This window comes from Hemicordylus capensis, chromosome 1 (assembly GCF_027244095.1).
Source record: "Hemicordylus capensis ecotype Gifberg chromosome 1, rHemCap1.1.pri, whole genome shotgun sequence".
In the NCBI taxonomy this organism is placed as follows: Eukaryota; Metazoa; Chordata; class Lepidosauria; order Squamata; family Cordylidae; genus Hemicordylus; species Hemicordylus capensis.
The window spans coordinates 458,301,263-458,315,664 of record NC_069657.1 but is presented as its reverse complement, the minus strand read 5'-3'; the positions used below and the strand labels follow the sequence as shown (position 1 = coordinate 458,315,664).

Below are 14,402 nucleotides of genomic sequence, written 5' to 3'. Positions count from 1 at the left end.
ACAGGTCTTTCACAACATCGGCCAACCCCCATCTGGATGGGGAATATGGGAATGGCTCACGAGCTGGCTGCCAGACCTAGCCTGGCTAAAGTCATTATTTGTTGTTTTTGTTATCATTGTTATAATTTTGCTAATGCTACCTTGTATAATACCTTGTTTAACTAGAATAATAGAATCTGCCGTTTCTGCCATAGTTAGAAAAGAAACCGCACCACTTATAAAAACAATGTATTCTAGTCTACCCTTAAAGGAAGAGCCATGAAATGGGCTCTTGAGGGGGGAGATGTAGAATGGAAAATTCCTCTATTGTTTTTCTATTGTTTCCTACTGCTGAAGCCGGTGATGAGTCACTTATCTACCAAGGGCAGACAGGGGGGGGGAAGTGGGTATGAACGGGCTAACTTCATTAACATAGGCGCCAGATGATCGGATTACTTTAAACTGTACACTGCCCTGCTTCTTAGAATGTGAAAGAATCTTCTCTTAATTTGCTTATCTCTTTTCTGTAAAACCGGAATTCAGAGCAAAGTCCAGCCCTGAGGCAAACACATGTGTTTATGAAGTAAACTAATTGGTTCTTGGGCCAAATGTTAACGCCCAGATGTGTAACAATGCCAAGGTTTAAAACCCCCAAAATCGGGGGACTCCGGGCTTCTTTTCTGGAGGGCCGTGAGGCACCAGGAAGGGGTCACAGCGCTGGAATCAATAAACGGTGATATTGCTTCCTTCAACCATCCTTGTCCGTCTGGTTTGTGGTAACTGGGTTCCCCCAGGTAACACCGATTCAGATCATCATCATCATCATCATCCTCCCCTCTGGGTGGGGGGAGGCGCCACGGTGGCCCCGGGTGGGGCCTCATTGCAGCCCAGAGGCCCCCCGCCCACCCGCCCTGATCAGCCAGGAGACTCTCCTCGGCCCTGAGCGGCTTTGGGGGCCCTGCGGCTGCCGCTGCGGCACGGCTTGCTGCTCGTCGCTCTCCCGCCGCTCCGGAAGAGCCGGGCAGGGAGGGACCCATCTCCCCCTTGTGCAGGGTCCCCTTGGCCCCGGCTGGGGTGGCTTCTGGGGCCTGGGCAAGTGACTCTCCAGCAGCAGCTGCAACAGAGAACCACCCCGCGAACTCTCAGAGCACGAGACGAGCCGCGACAGGAGGAGGCAGAGCAGCGGGAAAGAGCCCAAGGCAGGCCGGGCCGTGCGCTCCTCGGAGGCAGGGAAGCGGGGCCGAGGCCCGCCCACCAGCCAATGGAGAAGGGCAGCTGCCCGGCCTTGACAGGGCTCCCGGACTCAGGCCTGCCCGGCTCCTGACGTCATCGGAGCGCGCCGAGTGGGGGCGGTGCCTGCCCTTGGGAATGTCAGCTCGCCAAGCGCAGCCCCAGCAGCCGCCGCAGCAGCAGCAGCACGTGGGCGCCCGGCGGCGGCGGCGGGTCTCCGGAGCGAGCGGCCGGGTCCGCCGCTGTCCCTCCGCCTTCCCTGGTGAGCGGCCGCCGGGCGGAGAGTCCCCGATTGCCCCGCCGGCGAGGAGGCGGCAGTAGCAGCAGCGGCGGCAGCAGCACGTGCTCGGGGGACGCCGGGCTCCCTCCGCCTCCACCGGTGAGTCCCGGGTCCAGCGGCGGGAGAGAGCGCAGCGCAGCCAGCGCAGCGCAGCGCTCGGGGTCGGTCTTGGCCCCAACGAGCCGGCCAGGGCCAGACGTGCTCCCCGCGGCTGATGGGCACATGCACGTGTGCATCGCATGTGTGAGTGGGGCGGGACCTCGGCGCTGTGTGAAGCAAGCGCTCCGTCGCTCCTCCTCTCCGTAGGAGCTGCGTTGCTGCCTCTTTCTGGGGCTTGAGCAGGCGGTAATGCAACAGGTGGAAGGACACGGCACTGGTTGGACTTCAGCCTCGCATTATAAAGGCACAGAGTTGTCGTTGTTGTTCCCGCTCCCTCCCTCCCGGGTCTCCTCACAACAACCTTGTGAGGGAGATGGGCCTGACGGTGTGAGACTGGGGCAAGGTCATCCAGGGAGTCTCACCCTGAGTGGAGTTTGACCCCGGCTTTCGCTGCCAGTCCTCGCCCAACCACCTCGCCACCGGAGCAGGCTGAGTACCGCTCAGTACTGCAAAGGGGGCACCCTACTCCCAGGAGTGTGACTTACACCGTTTACGAGGCTGGCAAACGGGAAATCCTGCAGTTTACACACTGGGGTCTAAATGGTGCATGAGGGAGATTCTGAGAGAGAATTGGGGCATCAGCTCCGGGCTCTTTCCTCTTGGACCCTGTACGAAAGGTGGACCCAGACGGCTGGGCTGGCGCTCAGAATCAAAATGGTCACAGAGCTGCTTTTAAAATGACGCCTGGGGGGTGGCTGGAGGGAACTGGGTGGGAACTGCTTTGGCAAGCAAGTCCCCTCTCTTTCCTCACACCCCTAAGGTGTGAGGGTGCAAACATTTCAGATGAACCGGAAGGGGACAGAGTAGAAAGAGGAGCAGAGCAGATGGAAACACAGGACAGCTGGTCAAAAAGGCCAGGAAGTGAGACAGCAAACGCCGACGCCAGGTAAGAGACTTGGCGAATAGGTGTTTCTATGCCAATGCCAGAAGCCTCCGAGCCAAGAGGGGCGAGCTGGAGCGCTTGGTGGCTAAGGGGAAAACATAGCTGTAGTGGGTGTAACGGAAACTGGGTGGAATGATGAGAACCAGTGGGACACTGTTATTCCTGGATACAAACGCTACAGAAAGGACAGGGAAAGGCAGACTTTGGGTGGAGTACACTTTTATATTAAAGAAGAGATAGAATCTAACAAGCTAGAAAACCTAAGAACAGAAGAGCAGCCCTGCTGGATCAGGCCCAAGAAGGCCCATCTAGTCCAGCATCCTGTTTCACACAGTGGCCCACCAGATGCTGCCGGAAGCCACAGGCAGGAGTTGAGGACATGCCCTCCCTCCTGCTGTTACTCCCCTGCAACTGGTACTCGGAGGCATCCTGCATTTGAGGCTGGAGGTGGCCTGTAGCCCTCCGACTAGTAGCCGTTGATAGATCTCTCCTCCATGAAGTTGTCCAACATGGTTACATTGCACTTCAGAAGAGGAACCTTCTGAAAAAGGAGGGGACTGGTAAAAGGAAGATGAAAGGGGAAGTCAGGAGGGTCTAATCATTCCAGAAAGCAGGGAACTTATTTAAAACCCCAATAATAGAAGCTCGATTGGAATGTATAGCGAGGAGGAGGAGGAAAGGTACCACCAAGTTCAGGAGGCCGCCAGTAGGGGTGTGCATGGAACCGCCAACTGCGGTCCGGCACCGGGGTGGGGGTACCTTTAAGAGCGGCGGGAGGGTTTACTTACGTAGAAAGTGTCGACTCAATGTGCGGCTGCTGGGAAAGAGGCCAATTCCATGCTAGGGATCATTAGGAAGGGGGTGGCAAATAAAACTGCTAATCTCATACTGCCCTATATCAATCTATGGTGTGGCCGCATTTGGAGTACTGTGTGCCATTCTGGTCACCGTATCTTAAGGAGGACATTGTAGAACTGGAGAAGGTGCAGAGGAGGGCAACCAAGATGATCAGGGGCCTGGAGCACCTTTCTTATGAGGCCAGGCCACAGCATCTGGGGCTCTTTACCTTGGAAAAGGGGCAACTAAGGGGAGACATGATCAAAGTGTATACAATTATGCATGGGGCGGAGAGGGCGGGCAGAGACCTTTCTAGGGATGAGCTCAAAGCATTCCGTGTATCCATGGGGTGGCGGGAAGCAGTCGCTTTAAAGGCAGGCAGGCAGCTCCGCAGCTGCATCTCTGCTTCCCTGTTATGTGTGGACGCTGTGTGCGTGAAGACAAGCACACACTGCTGGGAGCACGGAAGCAGCCGCACAGCTCGACCTTCTAGAGTGGACAGTGCTGGGTTGGGGGAGGCAGAGGAGCAGCAGGGAGCCTCCTTCTGAAGCTGCTGCTTGCCCCCTGCTGAAATCTTTGGGCTGGGGCGGGCTGAATCGTTGCAGCACCTCTCTGCCGAGACACTGAAAACATTCGGTCACATCCCTAGGTATGTTCCTACCTCTCTCACAGCACTAGAGAGAGTGATTATAGGAGTCATCCTATAAAACCAAATGCCAGGAAATCTATCTATCTATCTATCTATCTATCTATCTATCTATCTATCTATCTATCTATCACATTTTAGGATAATTTAGGACCGACAAAAGGAAGTACTTTTTCACACAGCACCTAATTAATCCATGGAACTCTCTGCCACGGGATGTGGGGATGGCCACCAGCTTAGATGGCTTTAACAGGGGCTTAGACCAATTTATAGTCGGGTCTATCAGCGGCTACTAGTCTTGATGGCTATTGGCCGCCTCCAGACTCAGAGACGGGATGCTTCTAAATAGCAGTTGCAGGGGAGCCACAGCAGCAGGAGAGGGGGCCTGCCCTCCGCTCTTGCCTGTGGGCTGCTCCCCAGAGGCCGCTGGTGGGCCACTGTGTGAAACCAGATGCTGGAGTGGCTGGGCCTCCTTGGGCCTGATCCAGCAGCCAGGCTGTTCTTAGGTTCTGATGTTCTCAGGGTAGAGCTGGGAGGGACCTTGCGGGTCTTGTGGTCCAACCCTCGGCACGGTGCAGGAAACTGCTCCGGCATCCCTGAGCGATGGCCCCATCCAGCCGCTCTTGGAAGACTTCCAGCCGCAGCGCAAGGCAGAGGCTGTTTCACTGTCGGACCGCTCTCCTTCAGGAACTCCTTCCCAGCCTCTCGCCTGAATCTGCTTCCTGGAAATCCCCTCCCACGGGTTCTAGTCCTGCCGCTGCTGCCGCCATGAGCCGCAGGTGATGCGTTCGTGCTTGTCCTGTGTAGCAGCCATTCGGATTGGAAGGTGGCTGCCCTGTCTGCCCCTCCCACTGCTGCTCTTGAGGGCCCGGTTAGCAGCCTCCGGGCCCTCCTGTTGCTCCTCGTGAGCAGGACCCCCTGCCTCTGCGGATGCTGCCTCGGATTGCGCTCCGCTTTGGAGCAGCTGCACCTCACCGCTGGCTCCCATGCTGAACCGCTGCCGGCCGATTTCAGAGCTCTCCCTTTGGGGCAACCCTTTTCGCTTGGAAACACGGCTGCCAACCTGTTTCCAGGTATATCCCAAGGTGGTGGTGATTCCCCTTAAGGCCCTAAACCACTTGGGTGCCAGGTACCATCAGGACTGCCTGCTTCCAGCTGAACCCACCCCTCCCACCAGGCCGCTCTGCATGCCAAGGCCGGCCGAAGGCACGTGGGACGGGGCCTTCTCAGGGGCCGCCCCCTCCGAGGGCTTGCTCTGTCTCCGATGAGATCCACGTGGCTCCCTCCCGCCCAGCCTTTTGGAGGACTGCCCTTTTTATCCAGGCCTTTGGTTGGCGAGCAGCCCCCTGCTCTCCTTGTAGTGTGTGTGTGTGTGTGTGTGTGTTGGCATCTTCTGCGGACTGCTTTCCCCTTGCTGCTCACCAGCCTGGGGGCCCAGGACGAAGGGCATCGTGCCGATGGCAAACACACTCACTCCCTTTCATCCCACCCCCAGAGTGGGGGGCTGAGTTGGCCTGCAGACAGCCCCGTTGGGGGTGGTCAGCTCAGGGCTGCAGCGCCTCGCCAAGGTCCCACGACTAGGGGACGCAGAAGAGCCCCTCCCCTCCTTTGCCTGACTGCGTTGTGGTTCAGCTGGACTTCATCTGGACGAGAGAGAGTGCTCTGAGCGCGTGCAGAGTGTCCTCCTCTCCCACTGCCCTCCTTTGTGGGGAGCTGCCTCTGCACCCTGTGGGGAGGGGGAGCCCCCGGGCAGCCCAGGCAAGTGCAGCAGGTCCTGGAAGAAGCTGGCAAATGTCTAGGGGAGCCTGGAGTGGGGCGGGGGGCGGGGCGGGGGGGGGCTCCCTCTTGGCCAAAGCCCTGGCTGGGAGCAGGAGGGGTGTGAGCAGCAGGCCCCCTCCCCCCAAGGCCTCAAGGGGGTCGTGTCGGCTCTCGTATCCGCAGCTCCAAACCCAGATCTGCTTTATTCCCCTCCCGGGTGATGGCGGCCCCTGCCCCTGCCCCAGACCCTGCCTGCCTCCCTCCTCCTGCGCCCCACTTCCTGCCCGTGTGGTGACCCTTCCCAGCCGGCAGCCGCCTCCTGCACTCCAAGGCTCAGCCGGTGACGCTGGGTGGCCTCTTTGGCCTTGCCTGAGTCACGGCCCCCCAAGGCTAACCGGCCCCATTGGCTGCTTCTGGCTGTCAGGCAAAAACCTCCCCCCATGTCCTTGGAGAAGGGCAAGCAGCAGAGGGGGCTGCAGGCCAGCCTGGGGGGGGAGGGACCCCCCCCCCGTGCAAGACGTGAGCGTCCGCTGCCTGAGGAACCCCGCCTGGCCAGAGTCGCTCTCTAGCCCCCACCCTGCAGGTGAAGGGCAGGCCCCCCGGCTGCTGCAGCCCCCAGCCCAGCCCCTCTCTTTCTCCCCGACCCCTTGGAGACTGGCCCCTGAGCAAGGGAGGGGAGCAAAGCAGGGCCAGCTCCAGGGGGGCCCAGCCCCCTTTCTCTTTGGGGGGTCAGTGCGGGGAATGCCTGAGGGGCGCTCTGGCTGAGGCCTGCCTTGGCCCAGTGGGCTGTGGGTGAGAGAGACGGGGTGGGGGTGCTGGGCCTCCTGCCCTGTCTCCTCCCCTCCCGCCCCCCCCCCCCCGAGTCTGGGCAAGCTGCTGCCTGCCTGGCAGTGCCTTGATCCTGGGAATTATGCGCTTGCCGGCGCTCCTGGGTCTGGCAGCAGCCCCCCCCCCTGTGGTGCCCCCGCTTCAGCCGCTCCTCTCTCGGCCCGGTTTGGGTGAGCTGAGACGCCGTCCGGATTGCAGCGGGAATCGCGGAGCCCACCAAGCCTTGGGCCCCTTGGCACACCTGGCGAGGCGAGGGCAGAGGCCTCGGTTGGGGGGGGCTGGCAAGGGGCCGGCGGGCCAAGCAGCCGATGCCTCCCCCAGTAGCGGTCCTGCTCTCCGCTGCCTGAGAGGCGAGCCGCCCTGCCTGCAGGTAGCTCTACCTGGTGAATGGCCCGCCTGCAGGCAGTGTGGCTCTCGGGCGGGGGAAAGAGAAGCAGCCTGAGCTGCCTGCTTTGGTGCCCCCTGGCTCGCGGCTGCAGGGCTCCCCGCCTCGTGCCCCCTTTCTGTGGGGATGCCTGTGGGCTTGGCTTTCCTGGCGGGCTCCGGTGCTTCCTGAGTGGGGCAGTGCAGAGGTTGTTGGGCCTTGCCGGTGGGCTGTGTGGGGGGGGGGGAGCAGGGGGGGTGCTGGGAAGGTCTCCTTGCCTTTGCCCTCCGGAAGGGCCCGTCAGTGGAGGCTGGGAGACCTCCCGGCCAGGCCCAGGCGCCTCCGGGGCTGCCAGCCCTCCCCCCCCCGAGACCTTGCCTGGGGCTGGGGGGAGGCAGAAGGTGCCCCCAGTGGGGAGCTGCGGAGGGGTGGGCTCTGCAGCAGTCCCCCCTCTGCTTTGTGCTGGGCCCCCCCAACTGGCTGTGTGGGCACAGGTGGGGTCTTGGGCAGGGACTCCCAGCCCCCCAGCCCTGCCCTCTGCACGGAGTCGCCCTTTCTGGGGGCTCAGCCTGAGCCGGCCCCCTTTCCTGCTGGTCTGGCGGTTCCATTCTGTGAACTCCCCCCCCCCCGAGAGGGGCCTCTGAGAGGGATTTGCAGCCCCCCTTCCCTCCCCACATCCCTGCAAAGCCCCTCTCCGCCCCCCCACTGCACTTCCACAGGGGCCGGGCCGGAGCGGGGCGTCTCCCGCCTCAGGGCCCCCACCTGGGGAGTCCCGCTGGGCGTGGCCCGTCCCTTGGCTGACCCCCCCCCCCCGCTGCCCGGAACATGGCCCCGGCCCCAGCAGGGTCCTGGGTTGCCGGAGCCGTCAGCGGGAGAGGCCAGGCGCTGCCTTCCTTCCTTCCTGGCTGCCCCTCAATGGCCGGCTTGTCTCCTGTGTTTTCCCAACTCCTCGCCTTCCCTTGGCCGAAGCCGGACCGGAACCGCCTTCCCGCTCCCAAGCCAAAGCCTCCATCTCGGGGGGCGGGGGGGCGGGGGGGCGGGGGGCAGGAGTTCCCGGAGGGGCCGGGGCGGAAGGGCTCCCCCTGCAGGGCGCGATCTTTGGGGTGGCCACGCGTCCCTCCCCCGAGCCCACCACACTTGCAGGCCACACAGTGGCATCGAGGCCAGCCACGTGCCCGGCTGTGTGAGCAGCAGGCCTCCCTCCCTCCCTCCCTCCCTCCCTCCCTCCGTGGCCCTGGCTGGCCGCCCCTCCCGCGTGTGTGTGTGCTGGCGGTGGCGGCGGCAGCAACGGGGCTGAGCCGGGGCTGGGCGGCTGCTCCCTTGGCCTGGCGGCCCTGCCTGTGTGCCTGGGCCCGTCTCCTGGTGGGTGGGGGCGGAGGGCCGCGCTGGGCCGGAAGGGGTTACAGCCACTTGCCAGCGGCACCCGGCCCACTTGGGGCGCCGCCAGCCCTTGCTGGGTCAATAAGACTCCTGGCGCCCAGGCCTTGAGGCCGGGAGATTAGCCGAGGAGGAGGAGGAGGCGGCGGCAGCGTGGAGCCACAGCAGCAGCCCTCATCCCTCTGCCTGGCCGGCCGCTCACCGGCCCTCCTTCCTCTCCCTCTCCCTCTCTCTCCCCTAGGTGGGCTGCCCTGCGCCTGGCTGTGGGGTGATGAGCCTGTGCTGGCTTGGGCAGGAGCGGCCGGGCGGCTGCAGCACAGCACAGGTCAGCGGAGCCCTGCATGGGGACTGCCCTGCTGAGCCCCTGATGGGGTCCAGCCGGTGACCGGGCGGCCAGACGCCCCGAGGGCTCCCAGGCGGCGGCGGCGGCGGAGGCGGCTGTGCGGTGCCGGCCATGAAGTTTGGGGCGGCCGACTACGCCATCTTCGTGCTGCTGCTGGTGTTCTCGTTGGGCATCGGCTTGTACTATGCGCTCAGCGGCGGGAAGCAGCGCACCGTCCAGGAGTTCCTGCTGGCCAACCGGAGCATGAGCTTCCTGCCGGTGGCCCTCTCGCTGCTGGCCACCTTCCAGTCGGCCGTGGCCATCCTGGGCGTCCCCTCCGAGATCTTCCGCTTCGGGACCGAGTACTGGTTCCTGGGCTGCTCCTACTTCCTGGGGCTCCTCATCCCGGCCCACGTCTTCATCCCCATCTTCTACCGCCTGCGCTTGACCAGCACCTACGAGGTGAGTGGCCCCTGGGGGCCGGCGGGGGCCGGGAGACGTCTGCACCACAGTCTCCTGAGGGGAGTGCGGGGGGGCAGCATTGGACCAGCCGCTACAACCTCGCCCCCTCCGACGGGCCAGCCTCGGTCCCTTGCCTTAGCCCACGTCCCTGGCCCCGTGCTGATGAAATGCCCCCCAGGCAGGGAGGGTGAAAGGCTGGCTGGGTGGCCGCCCCCCTCCCCTCCCCTCCCCTCCCCTCCCCTGGCATCCCAGCCCCCTGCCTCCGCGGCTTCGAGAGCATAGGAAGAGCCCTGCTGGATCAGGCCCCCCTAGTCCAGCATCCTCTTTCCCACAGTGGCCCGCCAGATGTGAGGGCTTGTTGCCCCCTCTCCCGCTGCTGCTGTGGCTCCCCTGCCACTGGTGCTCGGAGGCCGGAGGTGGCCCACAGCCAGCAGACTAGTAGCCCTGGATAGCCCCGCCCTCCACAAATGTGTCCAAGCCCCTTTTCAAGCCATCCAAGCCAGTGGACAGAATTCCATGGGTTGGTTATGGGCTGGGGGGGAAGGTGCTCCCTTTTGTTGACCCCAGATTTCCTGGGAGCAGGTGGGTCTCATCCTGCGCGCCTCGCGGGCCCCCTTTGCTCTGCCCCTGGGCGTGTGGCAGTGTTGCTCCAAGATGGCCCTGGGGCATCGCTGGTCCTCTCTGGCCCGGGGAAGCAGGCGGGCTCCTTAGGCAAGGGCCAGGGGAGGGGTCTTTCTGAGGCCCCCCAGTCTATTGCACACCCGCATGCAGCCGGAGTTGGGGGTCTGGGGGCTCAGTCGGGGGGGGGGCACAGCCCGGCAGTGGTCCCGGCTGCGATGACATGTGCCCAGCAGCATGTTTGTTAGGCAGGGAAGTGAAGAACTGTGGTTTGGCACTGGGACTTAATCCTGGAGGTGTGATGTGGCTTAGCGCCCTGGATGGAAAGAGCAGCTGTTTTTATTCGAAAGCTGCCTCCTGCGGAGTCAGGCCCTTGGTCTGTCTCGCTCAGTCTTGCCTGCACAGACGGGCAGCAGCCTCCAGTCTGGCAGAGGAGTTTCCGGCAGAGAAGGGTCTTTCCCAGCCCCGCCTGGAGATGCTGCTGGGAATTCAACGTGGGGCCTTCCTTGGGCTATTGCGGTGGGAGGGGGGGCTCTGCCACGCAGCTGCAGCCCCACCCCCTCTGCCAAGTCAAAACCAGCCTTTGGGGTGTCTGAGTGTGTGATGGTTGCGGGGGGGGGGGGAGGGAGGGAGGGAGCAGTGGCTGCGCAGTCGTCAGGGGGGGCTCCATCCCCATAACCTTTCCACAACCCTCATCTTCCCAGTACCTGGAGCTGCGTTTCAACAAGGTCGTGAGGATCTGTGGGACAGCAACCTTCATCTTCCAGATGGTGAGTCCAGGAGCTCCCCCTCCCCCCTCCCTTCCTGATTTCGGGGGGGGACAGGGGGGCTCCCTTCCCAACCCCCGCCGGCCTCTGCACGCTCTCTGTGGCCACGTCTGCTTCAAGCTTCCCGTGGTCACGTTTCCGCCTCTCCAGTTCTGGGGGTCTTTCCTGGCTCCCCCCACTTGCCCTGTCAGTGGGGATCGCGGCTCCCCCGTCCCAGGCCCTGCTGCGCTCAGGCTGCCCGCCCTGCCGCCTGGAACACAGAGCCCCCCCCGCCCCCCCCGGCCATAACAATCGCCATCCTCCCCCTTGCTTCTCCGCCTGCCCTTTCCCCGGCACAGCAGCCTCCCCTCCCCTCCCCTCCCCTCCCCTCCCCTCCCTCCAGCTGCTGGGCCGTGTTGCCTCTCACAGGGACGCCCAGATGTTAGGGACTGCAACTCCCAGAATCCCCCAACCAAATGCCGTTGCCGCTGGGGATTCTGGGAGTTGTAGTCAGCCACCTCTGGGCATCCCTGTGAGAGGCGACACTGGTGCTGGGTTCCAGTGGGATGTGGCTTGAAGGCAGGTGGAGACACCCTGGTGCCCCCCCCCCCAAGTGGGGCCAGGGAGGAGGCCCCAGATGGAAGGAGCTGGGCCGGGGGGGGGCGGCAAAGGAGGCAGGCCCGGCTGCACTGCTCTACCTGCTGGATGGCCAGCCTGCGGGCAGCCTGGGGGAGAGAGGAGCAGCCCCGCCTGCCTCCTTGGGTGCCCCCCCGCCCGGCTCGACAGGACCAGCTGCTACTGATCGAGGGGCGGCTGCCGGGCTGGGCCCTGGCCCGTGGCTTGGCTTCTCGGGGCCGTTGCCCCTCTTGGGGGCTGAGCGGGGCGAGAAGGACTTGGCCCCGGCTCCCCCGCTCCCTCTGCCCCACTGGCTCTCAGGGCCCAGCGTGGGCCTCCAGCAACACGGGGCTGCCTTTCTCCCCACAGGTGGTGTACATGGGGGTTGTCCTCTATGCCCCAGCCCTGGCCCTCAACGCAGGTCAGTCGGAGGGCCCCGGGGGGGGGGAGGCGGGGTTGCAGGAGGGAGGGCGGGGGGGGGGGGTGGCTGCTCTGGGGAGGCCCTGCTGTTGGCTTGGGGAAGGTGCCGGGAGCCTCTGGAGCCAGGGGGGTCAGGGTCAGGGCCAGGGGGGTCTGCCTGCGCAGCGGGGAAACAGCTTGGTGGCCGGTTCGAATCCCCGCTGGTCTGTTTCCCAGAGGAGGGGAAGCACCTCTGTGATATGGGGAGATGCTGAAGGGCATCCTCTCCTCCTGGGCGGGAGGCGGCCCCCCTGGCCAACCCCTCAGGGCTCTGGGGCGCCAGGACTCCCCCCACCCTGCCCCCTTGGCCTTTTCTTTTCCTGCTCCGCAACCGGCCCCTCCCTGAAGTGTCTTTCTTGGTTGCAGTGACCCACTTTGACCTCTGGGTGTCAGTGCTGACCATCGGCCTGGTCTGCACCCTCTACACCACTCTGGTGAGTGCTTGACCCCACAAGGGGTGGGCGGGGGGGGGGGCTCTGCGGGAGACGGCTCTGCTGCTCCCCCCCCCGGCTGCTGGAGTCCTCCTTGGGGCTCAGTGCAGTAGCAGCGGCTCCTCAGGAGCCGGGGGGGTGGGGGGGGCGCCACGAGAGGTGCAGGTGCCTCTGCTTCCCGCCAGCAGCTTGGGGGGCTCCTCTCCCTCCCCCTCCCTGCCTGAGAGCCGCACTCCCTGCATGTTGGCCGCTGTTGGTCAGGTAGAGCTGTGCAGTTAACCGTGCAGCTCTACCTGACAAGTGGCCAGCCTGCAGGCAGCATGGCTCTCAGGCGGGGCGAGAGAGACGGGCTGCTTGAGCTGCCTCCTTGGCTGGCACTGCCCCCCCCCCCCGGCCCGGCCTCCTAGGACCAGCCACTCCTGGTTCGGTGCTGTGCAGTGTCCAGCCTGGGCGCTGCTGTCAGCCCTCGATGTTGCTCCCCGCGGGCTCCACTCCTTCCCCCCGTAAGCGGTGCCCCCTCCTCCTCCTCCTTGCAGGGCGGCCTCAAAGCCGTGATCTGGACTGACGTGTTCCAGACGTTTGTCATGTTTGCGGGGCAGGTGGCCGTGATCGTGGTGGGCACCATCCAGGTGGGCGGCATGCAGCGCGTCTGGCAGCTGGCGGCCCAACACGGCAAGGTGTCGGGCATTGAGTAAGTCCGCAGTGGGGCTCCCTGCCTGCCCTCTCCGGGAGCATCCTGGGGCTTGGCCCAGGGCCAGTGACCTCCGGGCAGGGGGCGGGGGGAGTCTTGCCCCCCAGACCCTGAGCCGCCTCCTCCTCTTCCTCCCCGGCAGCCTGGACCCCGATCCCTACGAACGCCACACCTTCTGGACGCTGGCCTTTGGGGGCGTCTTCATGATGCTCTCTCTCTACGGGGTCAACCAGGCCCAGGTCCAGCGCTACCTGAGCTCCCGCTCGGAGCGGCAAGCTGTGCTGTGAGTGTCGGCACTGGGTGGGGCGGGGCGGGGCGGGGCGGGGGGGGCGCTGAGCGGGGGCCGCCAGACACCATGCTGGGCTCTCTCTCCGCACCCCTCCTGGGCAGGGCTCGGGCGGCCGCTGGAGACCCCTGACGGCCTCTCCTGGCCCCCTCCAGCTCCTGCTACGCGGTCTTCCCCTGCCAGCAGATCGTGCTGTGCCTCAGCTGCCTCACCGGCCTGGTGATGTTTGCCTACTACCAGCAGCGGCCCTTGAGCCAGGAGCAGAGGAGCGCCTCGCCCGATCAGGTGGGCCCGGCGGCAGCTTCTGCTCTCTTGCAGGCTGAGGAACGGAGTCCGACCCTGGGTCCATTGCGCTCAGGATCGTCTACCCAGACTGGCAGCGGCTTCTCCAGGGTTGTGGGCAGGCGTCTCTCCCAGCCCTCTCTCGTTGGAGATGCTGCTGCCGCCAGGGAGGGGGCTGGGGGCCTCTCCTGCTCCTCCCAGAGCAGCTCCATACCCCAAGCGGGGGGCGGGGGGGATCTCCTCCAGTGCTGCTCACACTTCAAATGCAACCAGGGTGGACCCTGCTGAGCTCAGGGGGCCAGTCCTGCTGGCTCCCCCCAGCCCAGCACCCCTCTCAGTCGGCATGGGGCGCAGACCTCTGCCGCCAGCTCCTCACCGGCCTCTCTTGCCCACAAGCGAGGGCTGAGGGGCAGGTGGCTGTAAAGGTGGGAAGAACAGCCCTGCTGCTGCTGCTGCTGCTGGGTCAGCCCAAGAAGGCCCCCCCAGTGCAGCCTCCTGTGTCCCACCAGATGCCTCGGGGAAGCCCCCAGGCGGGAGAGGGAGGCCTGCCCTCTTTCCCGCCCCCGTGGCCCCCCTGCGCCTGGAACTCGGCTCTGGATGCCCCCTGGGCAGAGGCCCCCTTCTGACGCTCCTCTCCCCGCAGATGGTTCTCTACTTTGTGATGGACGTCCTGCAGGATGTGCCGGGCCTCCCGGGCCTCTTTGTGGCTTGCCTCTTCAGCGGCTCGCTCAGGTGAGTTCCCCGGCCCTCTGGTCCCGCCGGGGGGGTGCTGGGGGCTGGAGGCTGGAGGGGGCGTCCTGAGCTCACGCCCTTCTCCCTGGCAGCACGATCTCCTCTGCTTTCAACTCGCTGGCCACGGTGACGATGGAGGACCTGATCCGCCCCTACGTGGGCAGCATCCCCGAGGGGCGCGCCACCCTCTACTCCAAGTTGCTCGGTGAGTTGCCTCTTGGGGGGCTGGAGGGAAGAGCCCGGCCCAGCGCAGCCTCTGTTGCCCAGCTCGGCCCCAGATCCCGCCCCACAACAGGGATGCCTCTCCCCTTCCCAGCCCCTCCCCGCGGCCCCGGCTCACTCTGCCCCCGGCACCCCCCCCCCGCCTCTCTCTCCTCAGCTCTGGGCTACGGACTGGTCTGCCTGGGGATGGCCTAT

The 14,402-nt window shown here is 64.6% G+C and overlaps 1 protein-coding gene across 2 annotated transcripts in view; it reads left to right on the top strand.

Moving 5' to 3' along the window:
* Positions 1 to 1,321: 1,321 nt before the first annotated feature.
* Positions 1,322 to 14,402, top strand: part of SLC5A6 (solute carrier family 5 member 6) — a 45,472-nt gene continuing 32,391 nt past the window's right edge. The window contains exons 1-12 of one of the 2 annotated variants that reach the window (XM_053251000.1): positions 1,322 to 1,588; positions 2,432 to 2,534; positions 8,583 to 9,125; positions 10,448 to 10,513; positions 11,474 to 11,525; positions 11,930 to 11,997; positions 12,531 to 12,685; positions 12,828 to 12,968; positions 13,127 to 13,256; positions 13,897 to 13,985; positions 14,078 to 14,190; positions 14,365 to 14,402. The exon at positions 14,365 to 14,402 is cut by the window's right edge and continues 30 nt beyond it. In XM_053251000.1, the coding sequence (XP_053106975.1) occupies positions 8,796 to 9,125; positions 10,448 to 10,513; positions 11,474 to 11,525; positions 11,930 to 11,997; positions 12,531 to 12,685; positions 12,828 to 12,968; positions 13,127 to 13,256; positions 13,897 to 13,985; positions 14,078 to 14,190; positions 14,365 to 14,402 (1,182 nt within the window). In that variant the 5' untranslated portion in view covers positions 1,322 to 1,588; positions 2,432 to 2,534; positions 8,583 to 8,795. The remainder of the gene's footprint in view (positions 1,589 to 2,431; positions 2,535 to 8,582; positions 9,126 to 10,447; positions 10,514 to 11,473; positions 11,526 to 11,929; positions 11,998 to 12,530; positions 12,686 to 12,827; positions 12,969 to 13,126; positions 13,257 to 13,896; positions 13,986 to 14,077; positions 14,191 to 14,364) is intronic. The other variant, XM_053250993.1, reaches the window with a different exon arrangement.